The sequence below is a fragment of the Rissa tridactyla genome, chromosome 1 (genome assembly GCF_028500815.1).
Source record: "Rissa tridactyla isolate bRisTri1 chromosome 1, bRisTri1.patW.cur.20221130, whole genome shotgun sequence".
Lineage (NCBI taxonomy): Eukaryota > Metazoa > Chordata > Aves > Charadriiformes > Laridae > Rissa > Rissa tridactyla.
In genome coordinates, this window is record NC_071466.1 from 148,438,096 (window position 1) to 148,451,838 (window position 13,743).

At 39.4% G+C, this 13,743-nt stretch overlaps 1 protein-coding gene across 1 annotated transcript in view; it reads left to right on the forward strand.

The window, feature by feature from the left end:
- The window catches only part of PLCZ1 (phospholipase C zeta 1), a 49,937-nt gene that overhangs the window by 34,017 nt on the left and 2,177 nt on the right, over nt 1–13,743 (forward strand). The window contains exons 10-12 of the mRNA XM_054225060.1: nt 7,367–7,539; nt 10,575–10,707; nt 12,448–12,597. Of these exons, the coding sequence (XP_054081035.1) occupies nt 7,367–7,539; nt 10,575–10,707; nt 12,448–12,597 (456 nt within the window). The remainder of the gene's footprint in view (nt 1–7,366; nt 7,540–10,574; nt 10,708–12,447; nt 12,598–13,743) is intronic.

A 13,743-nucleotide genomic window follows, 5' to 3' on the forward strand; every position in this document is an offset into this window, starting at 1 on the left:
GTAGAGCACATTATCTTCCTTACATCTGCTGTTAGTGAGAAGGGTTTACAAGGTACCATAGTATGCACTGCCTTTCCCTCTTGCAAACTCCACCATACTGCATATTAGATTGATTAATATTTTCAATATACTGAAAGGGAAATATTATTTGTACTTGAGGATATTATGATACTTAATATTTGCGCAGGGTTTAGAAATTAGTATCATATTTATCATTCAGATGATGAAGGTATTATCATATTTTATTTTGACAGAGTTTGTTTACTACTGATAAAAGATCCTCTACTGTGTATGCTGCTTCTGTCAAATGAATTCTGGCTTACCAGTATATGTAACAGGTGGCAATTTGTCATTGTTTTATCATTGGGGAATCCCAGGCACAAATACAGGCTGGGCAGAGAATGGCTTGAGAGCAGCCCTGAGGAGAAGGACTTGGCAGTGTTGGTGGATGAGAAGCTCAACATGAGCCAGCAATGTGCACTTGCAGCCTAGAAAGCCAACCACATCCTGGGCTGCATCAAAAGAAGTGTGGCCAGCAGGTCAAGGGAGGTGATTCTCCCCCTCTACTCCACTCTGGTGAGACCCCACCTGGAGTACTGCATCCAGCTCTGGAGCCCCCAACATGAGAAGGACATGGACCTGTTGGAGTGAGTCCAGAAGAGGGCCACGAAGATGATCAGAGGGCTGGAACACCTCTCCTATGAAGATAGGCTGAGAGAGTTGGGGTTGTTCAGTCTGGAGAAGGGAAGACTCTGAGGAGACCTTCTAGCAGCCTTCCAGTACCTAAAGGGGGCCTACAGGAAAGATGGGGAGGGACTTTTTACAAGGGCGTGTAGTAATAGAATCATAGAATCATAGAATCATAGAATCATAGAATAATAGAATTGCTGAGGTTGAAAGGGACCTTTCAGATCATCAAGTCCAACCTTTAGCCTACCCTGACAAAAGCCACTTCTAAACCTGTCCCTAAGTGCCCCATCTACCCTTTTTTTAAACACCTCCAGAGATGGTGAATCCACCACCTCCCTGGGCAGCCTATTCCAATGTTTAATAACCCTTTCAGTGAAAAAATGTTTCCTAATATCCAATCTAAACCTCCCCTGATGTAACTTGAACCCGTTTCCCCTCGTCCTATCACTTGTCACCAGGGAGAAGAGGTCAGCCCCCATCTCTCTACAACCTCCTTTCAGGTAGTTGTAGAGGGTGATAAGGTCTCCCCTCAGCCTCCTCTTCTCCAGGCTAAACAACCCCAGCTCCCTCAGTCGTTCTTCATAAGGTTTGTCCTCCAGACCCCTCACCAGCTTTGTAGCCCTTCTCTGGACACGCTCCAACACCTCAATGTCCCTCTTGTAGCAAGGGGCCCAAAACTGAACGCAGTACTCGAGGTGGGGCCTCACCAGTGCCGAGTACAGGGGGATGATCACTTCCCCAGTCCGGCTCACCACACTATTCCTGATACAGGCTAGGATGCTGCTGTCCTTCTTGGCCACCTGGGCACACTGCTGGCTCATATTCAGCTGGCTGTCAACCAACACCCCCAGGTCCTTTTCTGCCGGGCTGCTTTTGAGCCACTCTGCCCCAATCCTGTAGCGCTGCATGGGGTTGTTGTGTCCCAAGTGCAGGACCCGGCATTTGGCCTTGTTGAACCTCATACCATTGGTCTCAGCCCATCGGTCCAGCCTGTCCAGATCCCTCTGCAGAGCCAACCTACCCTCAAACAGATCAACACGCCCGCCGAGTTTAGTGTCATCTGCAAACTTACTGAGGGTGCATTCGATCCCTTCATCCAGATCATTGATAAAGATATTAAAGAGAACCGGCCCCAGCACCGAGCCCTGGGGGACACCACTTGTGACCGGACACCAACTGGATTTAACTCCATTTACCACCACTCTCTGGGCACGGCCATCCAGCCAGTTTTTTACCCAGCGAAGAGTACACCTGTCCAGGCCATGAGCAGCCAGTTTCTCCAGGAGAATGCTGTGGGAAACAGTGTCAAAAGCTTTGCAAAAATCCAGGTAGACAACATCCACAGCTTTTCCCTCATCCACTAAGTGGGTCACCTTATCATAGAAGGATATTAGGTTTGATAGGCATGACCTGCCTTTCACAAACCCATGCTGACTGGGCCTGATCACCCTGTTCTCCTGCATGTGCCGTGTAATGGCACTGAGGAGGATCTGTTCCATGACCTTCCCAGGCACCAAGGTCAGACTGACTGGCCTGTAGTTCCCCGGATCCTCCTTCTGGCCCTTCTTGTGGATGGGTGTCACATTTGCTAACCTCCAGTCAGCTGGGACCTCCCCGATCGTCCAGGACTGCTCATAAATGATGCAAAGTGGCCTGGCGAGCACCTCCGCCAGCTCTTTCAATACCCTTGGGTGGATCCCATCCGGCCCCATAGATCTGTGCACCTCCAGGTGCTGAAGCAGGTCCCTCACCATTTCCCTTTGGATTACAGGGGCTTCATTCTGCTCCCCATCCCTGTCTTCTAGCTCAGGGGTCTGGGTGCTCAGGGAACAACTGGTCCTACTGCTGGAGACTGAGGCAAAGATGGCAGTACCTCAGCCTTTTCCTCATCCTTGGTCACTATGTTGCCGGCCCCATCTACTAGAGGACAGAGATAATCCTTAGTCCTCTTCTTATTGCTAATATATTTATAGAAACTTTTTTCGTTGTCCTTGACAACAGAAGCCAGGTTTAGTTCTAGCTGGGCTTTGGCCCTCCTGATTTTTTCCCTACATAGCTTCACTACCTCTTTGTAGTCCTCTTGAGTGGCCTGCCCTTCCTTCCAGAGGCCATAGATCCTCTTTTTTTCCCTAAGTTGCAACACTAGCTCCCTGTTTAACCAGGCCGGTCTTTTTCCCCGACCGATGATAGGATGAGGGGTAACAGTTTTAAACTGAAAGAGGGTAGATTTAGATTAGATATTAGGAAGACATTCTTTCCTGTGAGGGTGGTGAGACGCTGGAACAGGTTGCCCAGAGAAGTTGTGAATGCCCCATTTCTGGAAGGTCAAGGTTATATGGGGCTTTGAGCAACCTGGTCTAGTGGGAGGTGTCCCTGCCTGTGGCAGGGGGCTTGGAACTAGATGAACTTTAAGGTCCCTTCCATCCTAAACAATTCTATGACTCTGTGATTCTATGTTACAGTTTATCCTTCCTCCAGATGTGTTCAGTTGGTTTCAACATAAGATGATGACTGAATATTCCCCGTTTTCATCCCCATTTTGAGTCAACTCATACTCAGTTAGCATGCTGTTTATTCAGGCTATGGATGAAAATTTTTAAAAGCCACCTACATCACTTTGAAAAAAGTAATGTGGACTACCCAGTCATGCAAGGACTTCTGAAAATATTTCTGTAAATTTGGGCAGTGATGGATTGGGTGCAGCTGTGACCTGCATGGGAAAAGAAAGGATAGACAGTCAATGCCTAGCTGGGAGTGCTGACATGAAATGTCAGTGTCTTCAAATCCAATCACATAGATCATCTCATAACCAAAGACAAAATATGCCAGATCACTAGGACATGGTCCTGTCTTTGTAGTGTTTCCCAGTCTATGTGGAATTCAGTTCAAATTTTGGATATCTAAGGAGCAGAAGATGCGTTGCATTCATTGTGAGCAGCCCATTTTAAAACATAGACAATTAGAAAGACCTGAGAGGATGGCAACAAGACTGATCAAAGAGCTGTAAGTGTGATCTATTCTATGCCATTAAACTCAAATGAGTGAAGTAAATCATGGAGATAGGAACATTGGCACTGAGTGCTTTTTGCATATGATATTTTTGGAGATTGCATAATATTCAGACATTTTGAGATGGATTTTAAATGGCATAAAGTGCAATTAAGTAACTATTTTTAAGGAAAATCAGTGAGAAACATGTGCTTATCCATTTTTAAATCTTCCCTTTTAAATGCAGGAAATATATTAAAACTTACAGTTGCAATGTAGCTAAAAGAACCAGGAAGCAAAGAATAAAAAATAAAAAAATGACAATTTAAAAGTCCCAATAGGAATATTAATTGATAGGCATCATCACAGACAAAAGACATGCAGGTTTCCTTAACTGCCTTCAGATCATCATCACTTAGAAATCTAAGAACCCCAGTGCTAACTTTGGTTTTCAAAAGCTTTTGCTTTCAGTCTAAAAATCAATTGTGTCTTGAATGGCAGTGCTTATGGAAGATGCTGTATTTGAATACAAGGATTGTGGTTAGTTCTGCAATTAGTTGTGAAACTGACTTCAGTTAACTGCTTGTGATACAGAGGTTTGGGATAAAATGTACCCTTTGTGTTCCTCTGCATTATGGATTGTTTCACCTTCTTGGAGACAGGCTTTTTCCTCACTCACATTTGCTATATGAAATTATTTACATCCGGGGCCAACAGGGACAACCATGGCAGCTCTGGTACTTTGCAAGAAGATATGACTATTAAATCTTGGCCTCGTGGTTCCAGGAAGACTTGGTTCCATTTCAGAGGCAGGAACCACACTGAGGAATTCCTTTGCTCAGGTTGTCCTCCAAGCCCAGGTTTTGCTCTGCTGTTTTGATTTTGATGCCATTATTAACAGGCTTTTTGTGCTTAATGGAAGGACTGAGGAGAAAGTTTAACTTACAAAGCATTAAACTTAAGTGCCATGAAAACCATATGTTAAGATTATGTATTGTTCAGATAGTTTCATAGTAGACATATTTGGGTTTCTTTCCACAAGATATTAGCAGTTTAAAGCACTCTTGTCCATGCATTAAATTGTTACTGTTTCATAAAACCTCAATACAAAGCATGCTATTGACAGTTCTGTTCTTGAATTCAGCAAAACTGAGATGAAATGTTGGATAGAAATTCAGTCTTCCTTGCAAGAAAGGTGTTGCTAAGATCACACTGGTAGACAATGGAAAACAGGTCTTAATTTACGAACCTTGTTATTTCTCAAAATGTGTAAGGGTTATAACTGCATCTGATTAAAAAGAAAAACTGTGTATCAACAGTATACCATAAAACATTGTCCTAGGAGGCCCCAAGCAGCTGTGAACCTTGCAGGCAGTTGTAGTAGAGGTACGCATCTCGGAGAATATAATGCAAAATTTCACATTCACTTACTTTAATCAAGTTACAACTTGCAATACCAGGAACTCAGTAAGTAAATTAAAACTACTGTTCAGTGTGTTTTTAACTTATTCTAAGGTAAAATTAAATTAAGTAAAAGTATAGTGTTGATGTTTGAAGATATCAACCCATAATAATGTTGCTCTTCACTTGTGTTGCAAAAGTAATTTTCCTGATATGGTAAAATGTAAAGTATTCTCTTTTGCTTGTTTCTGTTGTTAAATCAGATTTTCCTGCTTAGTAGCCTATGAAGCTTGGCAAATTTAGCAACAGTCTCATTATGTGCAATCATGTAATTTGTTTCATCAGGCGTAAGCTGCTATTTGAAGCTATGGCTGTTCGATTTGCCTAATTTCAGTTACACTTTTTAAACCACATATTCTGAAACTAAGGCCTAGGAATTGCCTATTGTACTGAGAGATCATGGGTTACCTGTAGATCATGTCAGGACCTAGGCGGCGTCAAGGGTCCTTGGCGTTGTAGCTCTGTAGTGTTCATTGCACTGCTTGAATCAATGTATTAAGATCCAACAAGGGCCATATAGCACCATATTTGGGTCTGTTTCTGGGTGATTTGTTGAGTCATAAAGTCCAAATTGTGAACCATTGCCAAAACTATACTAAGAGAATAAAACAGGCAATGGTGTGCAATGGGCAATATCCATATTTTGAAGTTTAATGTCTGTTGTGAAAGGTAAAATAAGCTTAAAGTTCCTTTGCATATTCACACAGAATCTATGTCTGCATCTACATTAGCTTTTAGTTCAAAGCAGGAGTGCATGTTGTGTTGTGTTGTTGTTGGTTTTTGTTCTTTGTTTGTTTGGGGGTTTTTTAGACAAGATTCCTAGTTGTTCCTATTTACTGCACGTTGGTTCATGTTGCAGAGCAATCTTAGCTAGCACAGATGGGATTCCTTTCAGATGAAACAGAGGATGCACTCTGGGAGCACTTGATGTATTCCAGCCAGTAATTGTTATTGAGGCCATGGGACCAGGCTAGAGCTCTTCTGAAGTAACCCCACTGAAAACATGCGTAGTGCAAACATTAGGTCCGTAGTACCAGCTGCTTCACTCTACAGATCTGTTCCTATTTGTGTCATTTACTACAGAATTTTTTTAAAGGTTCATCAAAGGAGTGGAGAAACAAATAATTTTTGCAGTGAAACAGATCCAAATTTCTTGCATTTTCCACATGAGATAAGGATTTCTGAATTCTGCCAAATGTTCATTGAATACATTTATATTATCTCATAGGAACATGTATTAAGGTCCTCTTCCTGAATTATTATGAGGAGTCACTTGTACTGCTGAAAGTCTTCATTTTTTTTTTCCTGCCAAGCCATCAAGTAAATGACTTTTTATCATTTTCTATTTAACACATGTCATGTTATCACTTCAGTGATTTGACTTGCGCTTTTTCTATTTTGAATGTGACAGGAAGCTCCAATGTACTGTAATAGGGGAAAATTTCATTAAACAGGTCTATTTCAATGTTGGCTTTATCTCATGAATTACAATATCCTGTTGATGAGAAGTGTGTTATTTTATTATTGCTGCTGCAGCAAAGCAAAAATATTTTGAGCTTCCAAGGAAAGGAAAATCTGTCAGGTGTATACTAACAACAAACACCAGTACTGGAAGAATAAACTTGAAGACAGTTTGCTCACATAAATTTAAGAACACTTTAAAAATTCCTTCTAATTCTATAAACTTATATGTATTTGTGCTGAACATTCTAACTCTAAACTAAAGCTTCTTGATCTCTGGGTGACATGCTTTTGTAATGAATTCTGCACCATAACTAAGGTTAGTTACAATCCTATGTTTTTGCCTTCTGCACCAGAACTTTGTAAGCAGGTTCAGGGTGCAGGGTCTTGCAGAGAAAACTAGTATGTGAATTCAGTCCTCAGAGGGAAAGCAGATCTCTCATTTCATATTCTCCAAGGTCTAATTTAGAAAGAAAAGAGAAAACACACTGCAGCGTAAAAAAGATCTATAGAGTAATTCTGAATATATAATGCAGTTTTAAATAGTGCACTTCTTTTATATAAATCATTCATTATTGAATACTGCTAAATTTAAGAGAAATAACAGGATTTTACATATGATTTGAAAGATATACGTTTTTTAATCTCCTTTGTTTTTGTTTTCACTTTTATTTACAGAGAGTTGTTTTATAAAATGTTATCAACTCCAATTCACTAAATTGGAATTTTATTCAATTAATCAACATTTATTTATTTATTTTTATAGTGGCCTTAAATTTCCAGACACCAGGAGTACAAATGGAATTGCAAAACGGAAAGTTCCTAGACAATGGTGGCTGTGGCTATGTTCTGAAACCAGAATTCTTGAGGAAACACAATTCAACATTTACCCCACAAAATGTGGGAAGATACAGTAAACCAATGTCTCTGTCAATAAGGGTAAGCTTAGTGAATTGTTGGTTTGTTCCATAAAATGTGAAATCAAACATGACGTAGTTCAGACCTATTTATTGTCTATTATTGGTTTCTTATTTTATCCCCATTCCTGGTTGTTGGGAAGTTTAATATTGTTTTTTTAATAACATGTTAAAACTCTCATATAGTATCTATTGCTGCTTGGATGTTTTCCCATCTGTAGTTCACTCATGTAGGTGTTCAGAAGTTATAAGAGTTTGTAAAAAGACAGGATCTTTCACAGTGCTTTGTACAGAAATATAAATATACCTTGCATTGTGCCACAAGTGTAGCTGACAAAGGGACTTGTCACTTACAGTTGTGAGGATTGAACTCTGAAAACTCAGAAATAAAATGTGCACTTTTGGTGTTATTCTCTTTAAGTATTGGTAATACCCCATGTACTATTATAATGCTAATTGATAAATGGAAACGCTTAAAGATACGATAGGAAGCTTTATGCTTCTTTTAAGTTTCATTATCTTCCTATGTATACATAAAAGATTATTTATCATTCTAAAATGATATAACTAAGTGCAAAAAGGGTGGTGAAGCATTAGGCCTTTGAATTTTTTCTACTTCTCTTAATTTCAAATCTGATTTACTTCTTAGAAATATTAGAAATACATGTCATTTAAAACTAATGGGTTAGAAAAACCCTTCTTTTGAGGTCAAGTAGATGTTTTATAATTGTTCACTAGTTAGAAAACTACCTTATCCCAATGAAAAAGTGCAATTTCTGATTACACAGTACACTACTTGCATAAATAAAATTTAATTAGCATAAAATTGGTGCATAATTGCTATTTTGTTTCTTTCAGAGAAATAAATACTGGGATAAAACATTAGATAATAGCAATTATAAAATACTTACATAATGGATGCACTTAATCAAGAACATTTTAGTGTCCTAACAGTGAGCATACCAATTATGAACAGACATTACTGGATGATTTCAAGCACCCATGCATATACATCAGTTATTTTAACCCTTATTTGTATAAACCTGGAGTTAATTGAGGTGAGGAAAAATCCCCAATTGCAATGCAGGAGACGGACAAGATCATTGACAATGGGAAGGAAATGTCTGAGTTTGGAAGAAATTGGAAAAGAGAAAGGCAGCTTTTTAGACTGAGGACATAGACTGAGACGACAGGCTGGGTAGTTGTCCTGGTTTGAGGACAACTGGTTTGCCTAAATCATGACAGTAATGCAGGTTACAAAGAAGCAATGGCATCTCACCAGCTGAGAGACTGTAGGGCAAAGAGAGCCTCAGTCATAGAATCAGCAACAAAAAACAGGAAATGCCGGTTGAAGACAAAAAGAGTCAGGAGCAAGAGTCAAAGGAAAAACATTTTCTGCTGAAGAAGAGTTACTAACTTGATGAATGGAGAAATTACTTGACAGTTAGAGGGCAAGGATATAAAACATTTAGAGGTCAAGTCTTTCGAACTGACTGACTGAATAAATGAAAAGAAGAACATAAGTGAACACAAAAATCACACAGGGCCCAATTTGACTGAATTCAATAACCTTCTTAACCTGATGTGGCACAATTCCCATCATCAAGAAGCATATAGCCTTTGAAGAAGAAATACAAATATTCAAGGTATTTAATATGGAAACTTCTGAGCCTACCATATTATTTACTACTCTCTCTGTATGCCTGCTCCAGCTTGGGTCTCAAAAATTGATTGGATTTATGAATTTGGGTCATAGTGTGCTGAGAAGAGCTTGCTCTTTTCCCACCTTGTGGGAGACTTCGACTGGGTCTAGCAATGGGGTAAGAGTGGGAAGCAGGACTTGGCCAATGTGGCTGAATTGTAGTCATGACATTCAGGACATGTCAAAGAAGGTCCCCTGGTTCTAAGTGGGCAGTCCATCAGTACTTGCATCTTGCAAAGGTTTCTACTGAAGCTAGTAGCTATTTTTTAGGAAGAAAGTGAACGGCATCAGGGTTTGGTAAGCCACTGCTTTTCAAAGTTTCAGGCTAGAACTTGGAGCAAGGTGTCACAGCAAATATCTAATCAAAAGGTGGAATTTGTAGTGTTTGATTTTTTTGGTCGTTGACAGGGGAATAAGACTCTGTATCATGAGTTTTGATGCTTAGTCCTGAAATCTGGATCATAACAGTCATATCTTTCACTTAGGCTTGTCTGTCTCTCTTGATACATTCCATACATTGATTTCTAAAAATCAGATTATTGTACAGATGGTTATTATCTCCTAGGTGTCCTGAAATACAGATAGAAAGCAGACAAAGTTGTGACTTTCATAAATCCTTTCCTAGGCTGGGTGCCAGATTACAAGGCAGTCTGAGGCAAAATTTCCGGGTAGCTAACTAAATTAAGGAGAAAAACATCAGGGAGCCTACTAAATGAAGAGTTTTTATGTGTTACTGTGAAAAAGAAGGAACACAGGTGAGGCAGTCCGCCACTACCCTGTAACACAATGCTGATGTCACCATGGTTGTTAGCACTGGTCCACTAGACACAGTTTTAATAGGAATTCATGAGCTTGATCTCCGAAAATGCAAAAATCATCAGACTGATTCCTCCAATGTTATTATTTTGCATGGTGACCAAATATAATTTTTATGTCTGGTTGTTGAATAGTAACTTAATTCTGAAAATTATTATTTAGAGCGTGATATCAGATTTTATTTTTTTTACCATGATGGTGGTGAAACACAGGGCCAGGCTGCCCAGAGAGATGGTAGATATACCCTATCCCTGGAAACATTCAAGATCAGGTTGGAAGGGTCTCTGAACAACCTGATCTAGTTGAAGATGTCCCTGCTCATTGCATGGGGGTTAGACTAGACGACCTTTAAAGGTCCCTTCCAACGCAATTATTAAACAATTATATGATTCTGTGAAATTAGACAAGAATTAAATTAAATGGGAACACCACATTCTTAATTTTATTATGTTTAATATGTATTTTTATAACTTTTTATGGCTACTCTATAGAGTTCATTCTTACAGTTATTTCAGTATGCTACAACTTTAATTTTCCAGCTCATCAGCGGTCACCAGCTACCACCCAGTAACCTGTCGAAGACTAACAAAGCTGACCCTTTAGTGCACATAGAAATTTACGGTGTGCCAGAAGATCAAACAAAAAAAAAATCTAGTGTTATAAAAAGCAATGGTGAGCATCAGTTTTATTCTCTTGACTGTGAAAAAAGCACAACAATATTTTATAAAGAATTACCATTTTTCCAACCCAAGAAGCTCTTATGTACTTCCAGAGACTGTGATTATTTCTCTCTAGACCAGGATCTTCTGGCACAAAATCTGTAGCAGAAGTTCATGCTATGTGCCATTTTTTCAGACTAGTAGGTTGAGGAAGCACTCTCCTGAAGGAAGATGGAATGCATTGTCTTTACCCACTCTTGTGGGCTCACCCTGGATGGCAGCTCTGCCCCATACAGCTGCCTGCTCACTCTCACCCAGTGGGTTAGGGGAGTGAGTTGGAAGCAGAAAAGTGATAAAACTCTTGAATTGAGATAAAGACGGTTTAATATGTAATGCAAAAGCTGTGTGAGCAAGCAGAGCAAAATAAAGAATTCATTCACTGCTTTCCCATCGGCAGGCAGGTGTTTAGCCATTTCCAGGAAGGCAGGGCTTCATCACACATTATGGTGACTTGGGAAGACAGACACTGTAGGTCTGAATGTCTGCCCTTCCTCCTTCTTTCCCCCACCTTTTTTACACTGACCCTGATGTTATATGGCTTGGGGTACCCTTCTGGTCAGTTGGGGTCAGCTGTCCCAGCTGTGCCTCTTCCCAGCTTCTTGTGTACCCCCAGGCTGATGGCTGTCATGGGGGGTGAGGGGTGGGTTGCAGCATAAGAAAGAGAGAAGTCCTTGACATTGTGTAAACTCTGCTCTGCAATAGATAAAACATTGGTTTGTTATCAACTCTGTTTTCGTTACACATCCAAAATATAGCACCATACAGGTTGATATGAAGAAAATTAACCCTATCCCAGCCAAAAGCAGTCCACCAAGTGTTAAATTTAAAGACATTTTTTCTGAAGAAATTTCTGTGACTTCATCACTTAGCTCCTATGAAGTTTCTAGTAGGACTGACTGGTCCCTTAATTGCTTGACAGGGGAAGTGTGTACTCTTTGTAGTTGTCTTTGAGCACCCCTTTACATTTATCATATAGATCTGCTTGATGTCTCAGACTAAAAGTTCCCTGTGATCTCCCTTCTTCTGTGCCTCTGTCTTCTGTTTTTCCTTTTTCCTTTTTCCTTTTTGTAGATGGCTGCTGTTTTAAATTGACCCCTGAATTTCTTTTTCTCTCTGTATGAACATTGCTTAAGACAAAGCACCCCCTTCCTATTCCACATCCTCTTTTTGTATTTTTTGTCAAATGATCACTTTTTATTACCTAATTTTATTTAGTTTCTGCCTTATTGCCAACACTGTAAGAGGATAAACTTTGTCAGAAACATGAAACTGGTATGGCTGTAGGAAAATTTAAGTTGAGCAGAGGTTCTTAACCTGGCTATTGCTATCCCATCTTGCTCTTATCTAAGAGATGACATCAACTTTCTTAGGCTTTTGTTTTACAGTATTATGTACATGACAATACATGACAAATCCTTAGAAAGGGCTGGCCTGCATACTGCAGGCAAGTCCCAAGCTCTCTGCTTCATTCTGAGAGCTTCCATCTGACAGTTTTAACTCCATAATATATACAACAGATGTGACCTACATACCACTTTAGTTAGTGGCAGTATCATCATTTATTTAAATGGTCACAGGGAAGAAGAACAAAACTTTACCAGTTCAGACTAGTGATAGCAGATACAGTAATTAATATATTAAGTAGAATAAATGAAATGGTATTTTGATGCTGTGCATTTTCTCCTTTTATTAGCTTTGAACCCTAGATGGGATGAAACTTTCTCATTTACTGTTCAAGTTCCAGAACTGGCATTGATACGCTTCTGTGTGGAGGATGAGATATCTCTGGTTGCAAATGACTTCCTTGGCCAATACACTTTACCACTGCTGAGCTTGAGTAAAGGTAATATTTTTAAGTGAGCCACCTATAACAGCTCAAAAAAACCCTACAATCCAGGCTTTTATCATTACTGTAGTATTGATAGAGTACAGCATTATGTGTATTTCCTAAAGAAGAATTTTATAACCGTAGGTAAAAATTGCACTCTTTGGGTTTTTTTTCAAGCCATTGTAGTCTCTGAATGAAAATCCACGGTGTAGAAATCAAAAGAATATTAATGATGGTTAATTATTCCTATTGCAGTATTCCATTCTAGAGAGGAACTGCTCAGATGGTCTTTTAAGTCATTATAATAGGAAACAGGAAGAGATTAGTCAGAACTGCTATACAGGCAACAGCTTTGTGCACTTTCCACTCAGTTAGGCTCAAAACCCAATACAAGCCAAATTAAAAACAAAACAAAACAAAACAAAAAAAATCAACACCAAAAAGCCCTTAGGTAACCTATCTGCAACTTTTCAGAGTGGAAGGCAAAGAATATAAATTAAGCGGCATATTTATGGTATTTTTTTGGTAGTGTTTCTTTTGTTGTACCAGTGCAGCTCCTGGAATCCTATGTGATTAATAGTCTGCACATAAAGAGCAGACACAGAAGTCAGCAGGCCAAGGAGGCAGGCTTACGTAAAACGCCTGTTTACTGCATTGAATTTCAAAAGCTATTTCTGACAAAACAACCAACCAAATTTTATTAGTGAATGAAGATGTGAAGGCAAACGGTTGGAGCTGACAATGGGCACTGTGCCTTTTTTATTAAGCTTAACAGGATATTTAATGGCTTTTTCTTTCCAGGCTCTGAAGTCATAAAGCTGTTTGTGATTCTTAGTTGACGCTGAGGAGTTACACAAGAACAAAGACATTACTCTTAAAGCACGCTTGGTTTTCTCCAACATCAATTTTTACACTGATCACCTTTAACTTTCCTTTTATTTATATGTTTCAGGATAATGAAAAAAAAAACCACCTCAAACCTGCCAACTCACGATGTCTGAGACAAATTTAAATAGCAGACACTAAAGCTTACATATGCTTGTAAAACCATCAATTTGGGCCTTTTTTTTAAAAAAAATAATAATTTTTCAGTGTTTCTCTAATCTAATATGCCTGTGTGATTAATTTTGGTCACAAATGGGGGATGTGTATTTTGGAAAA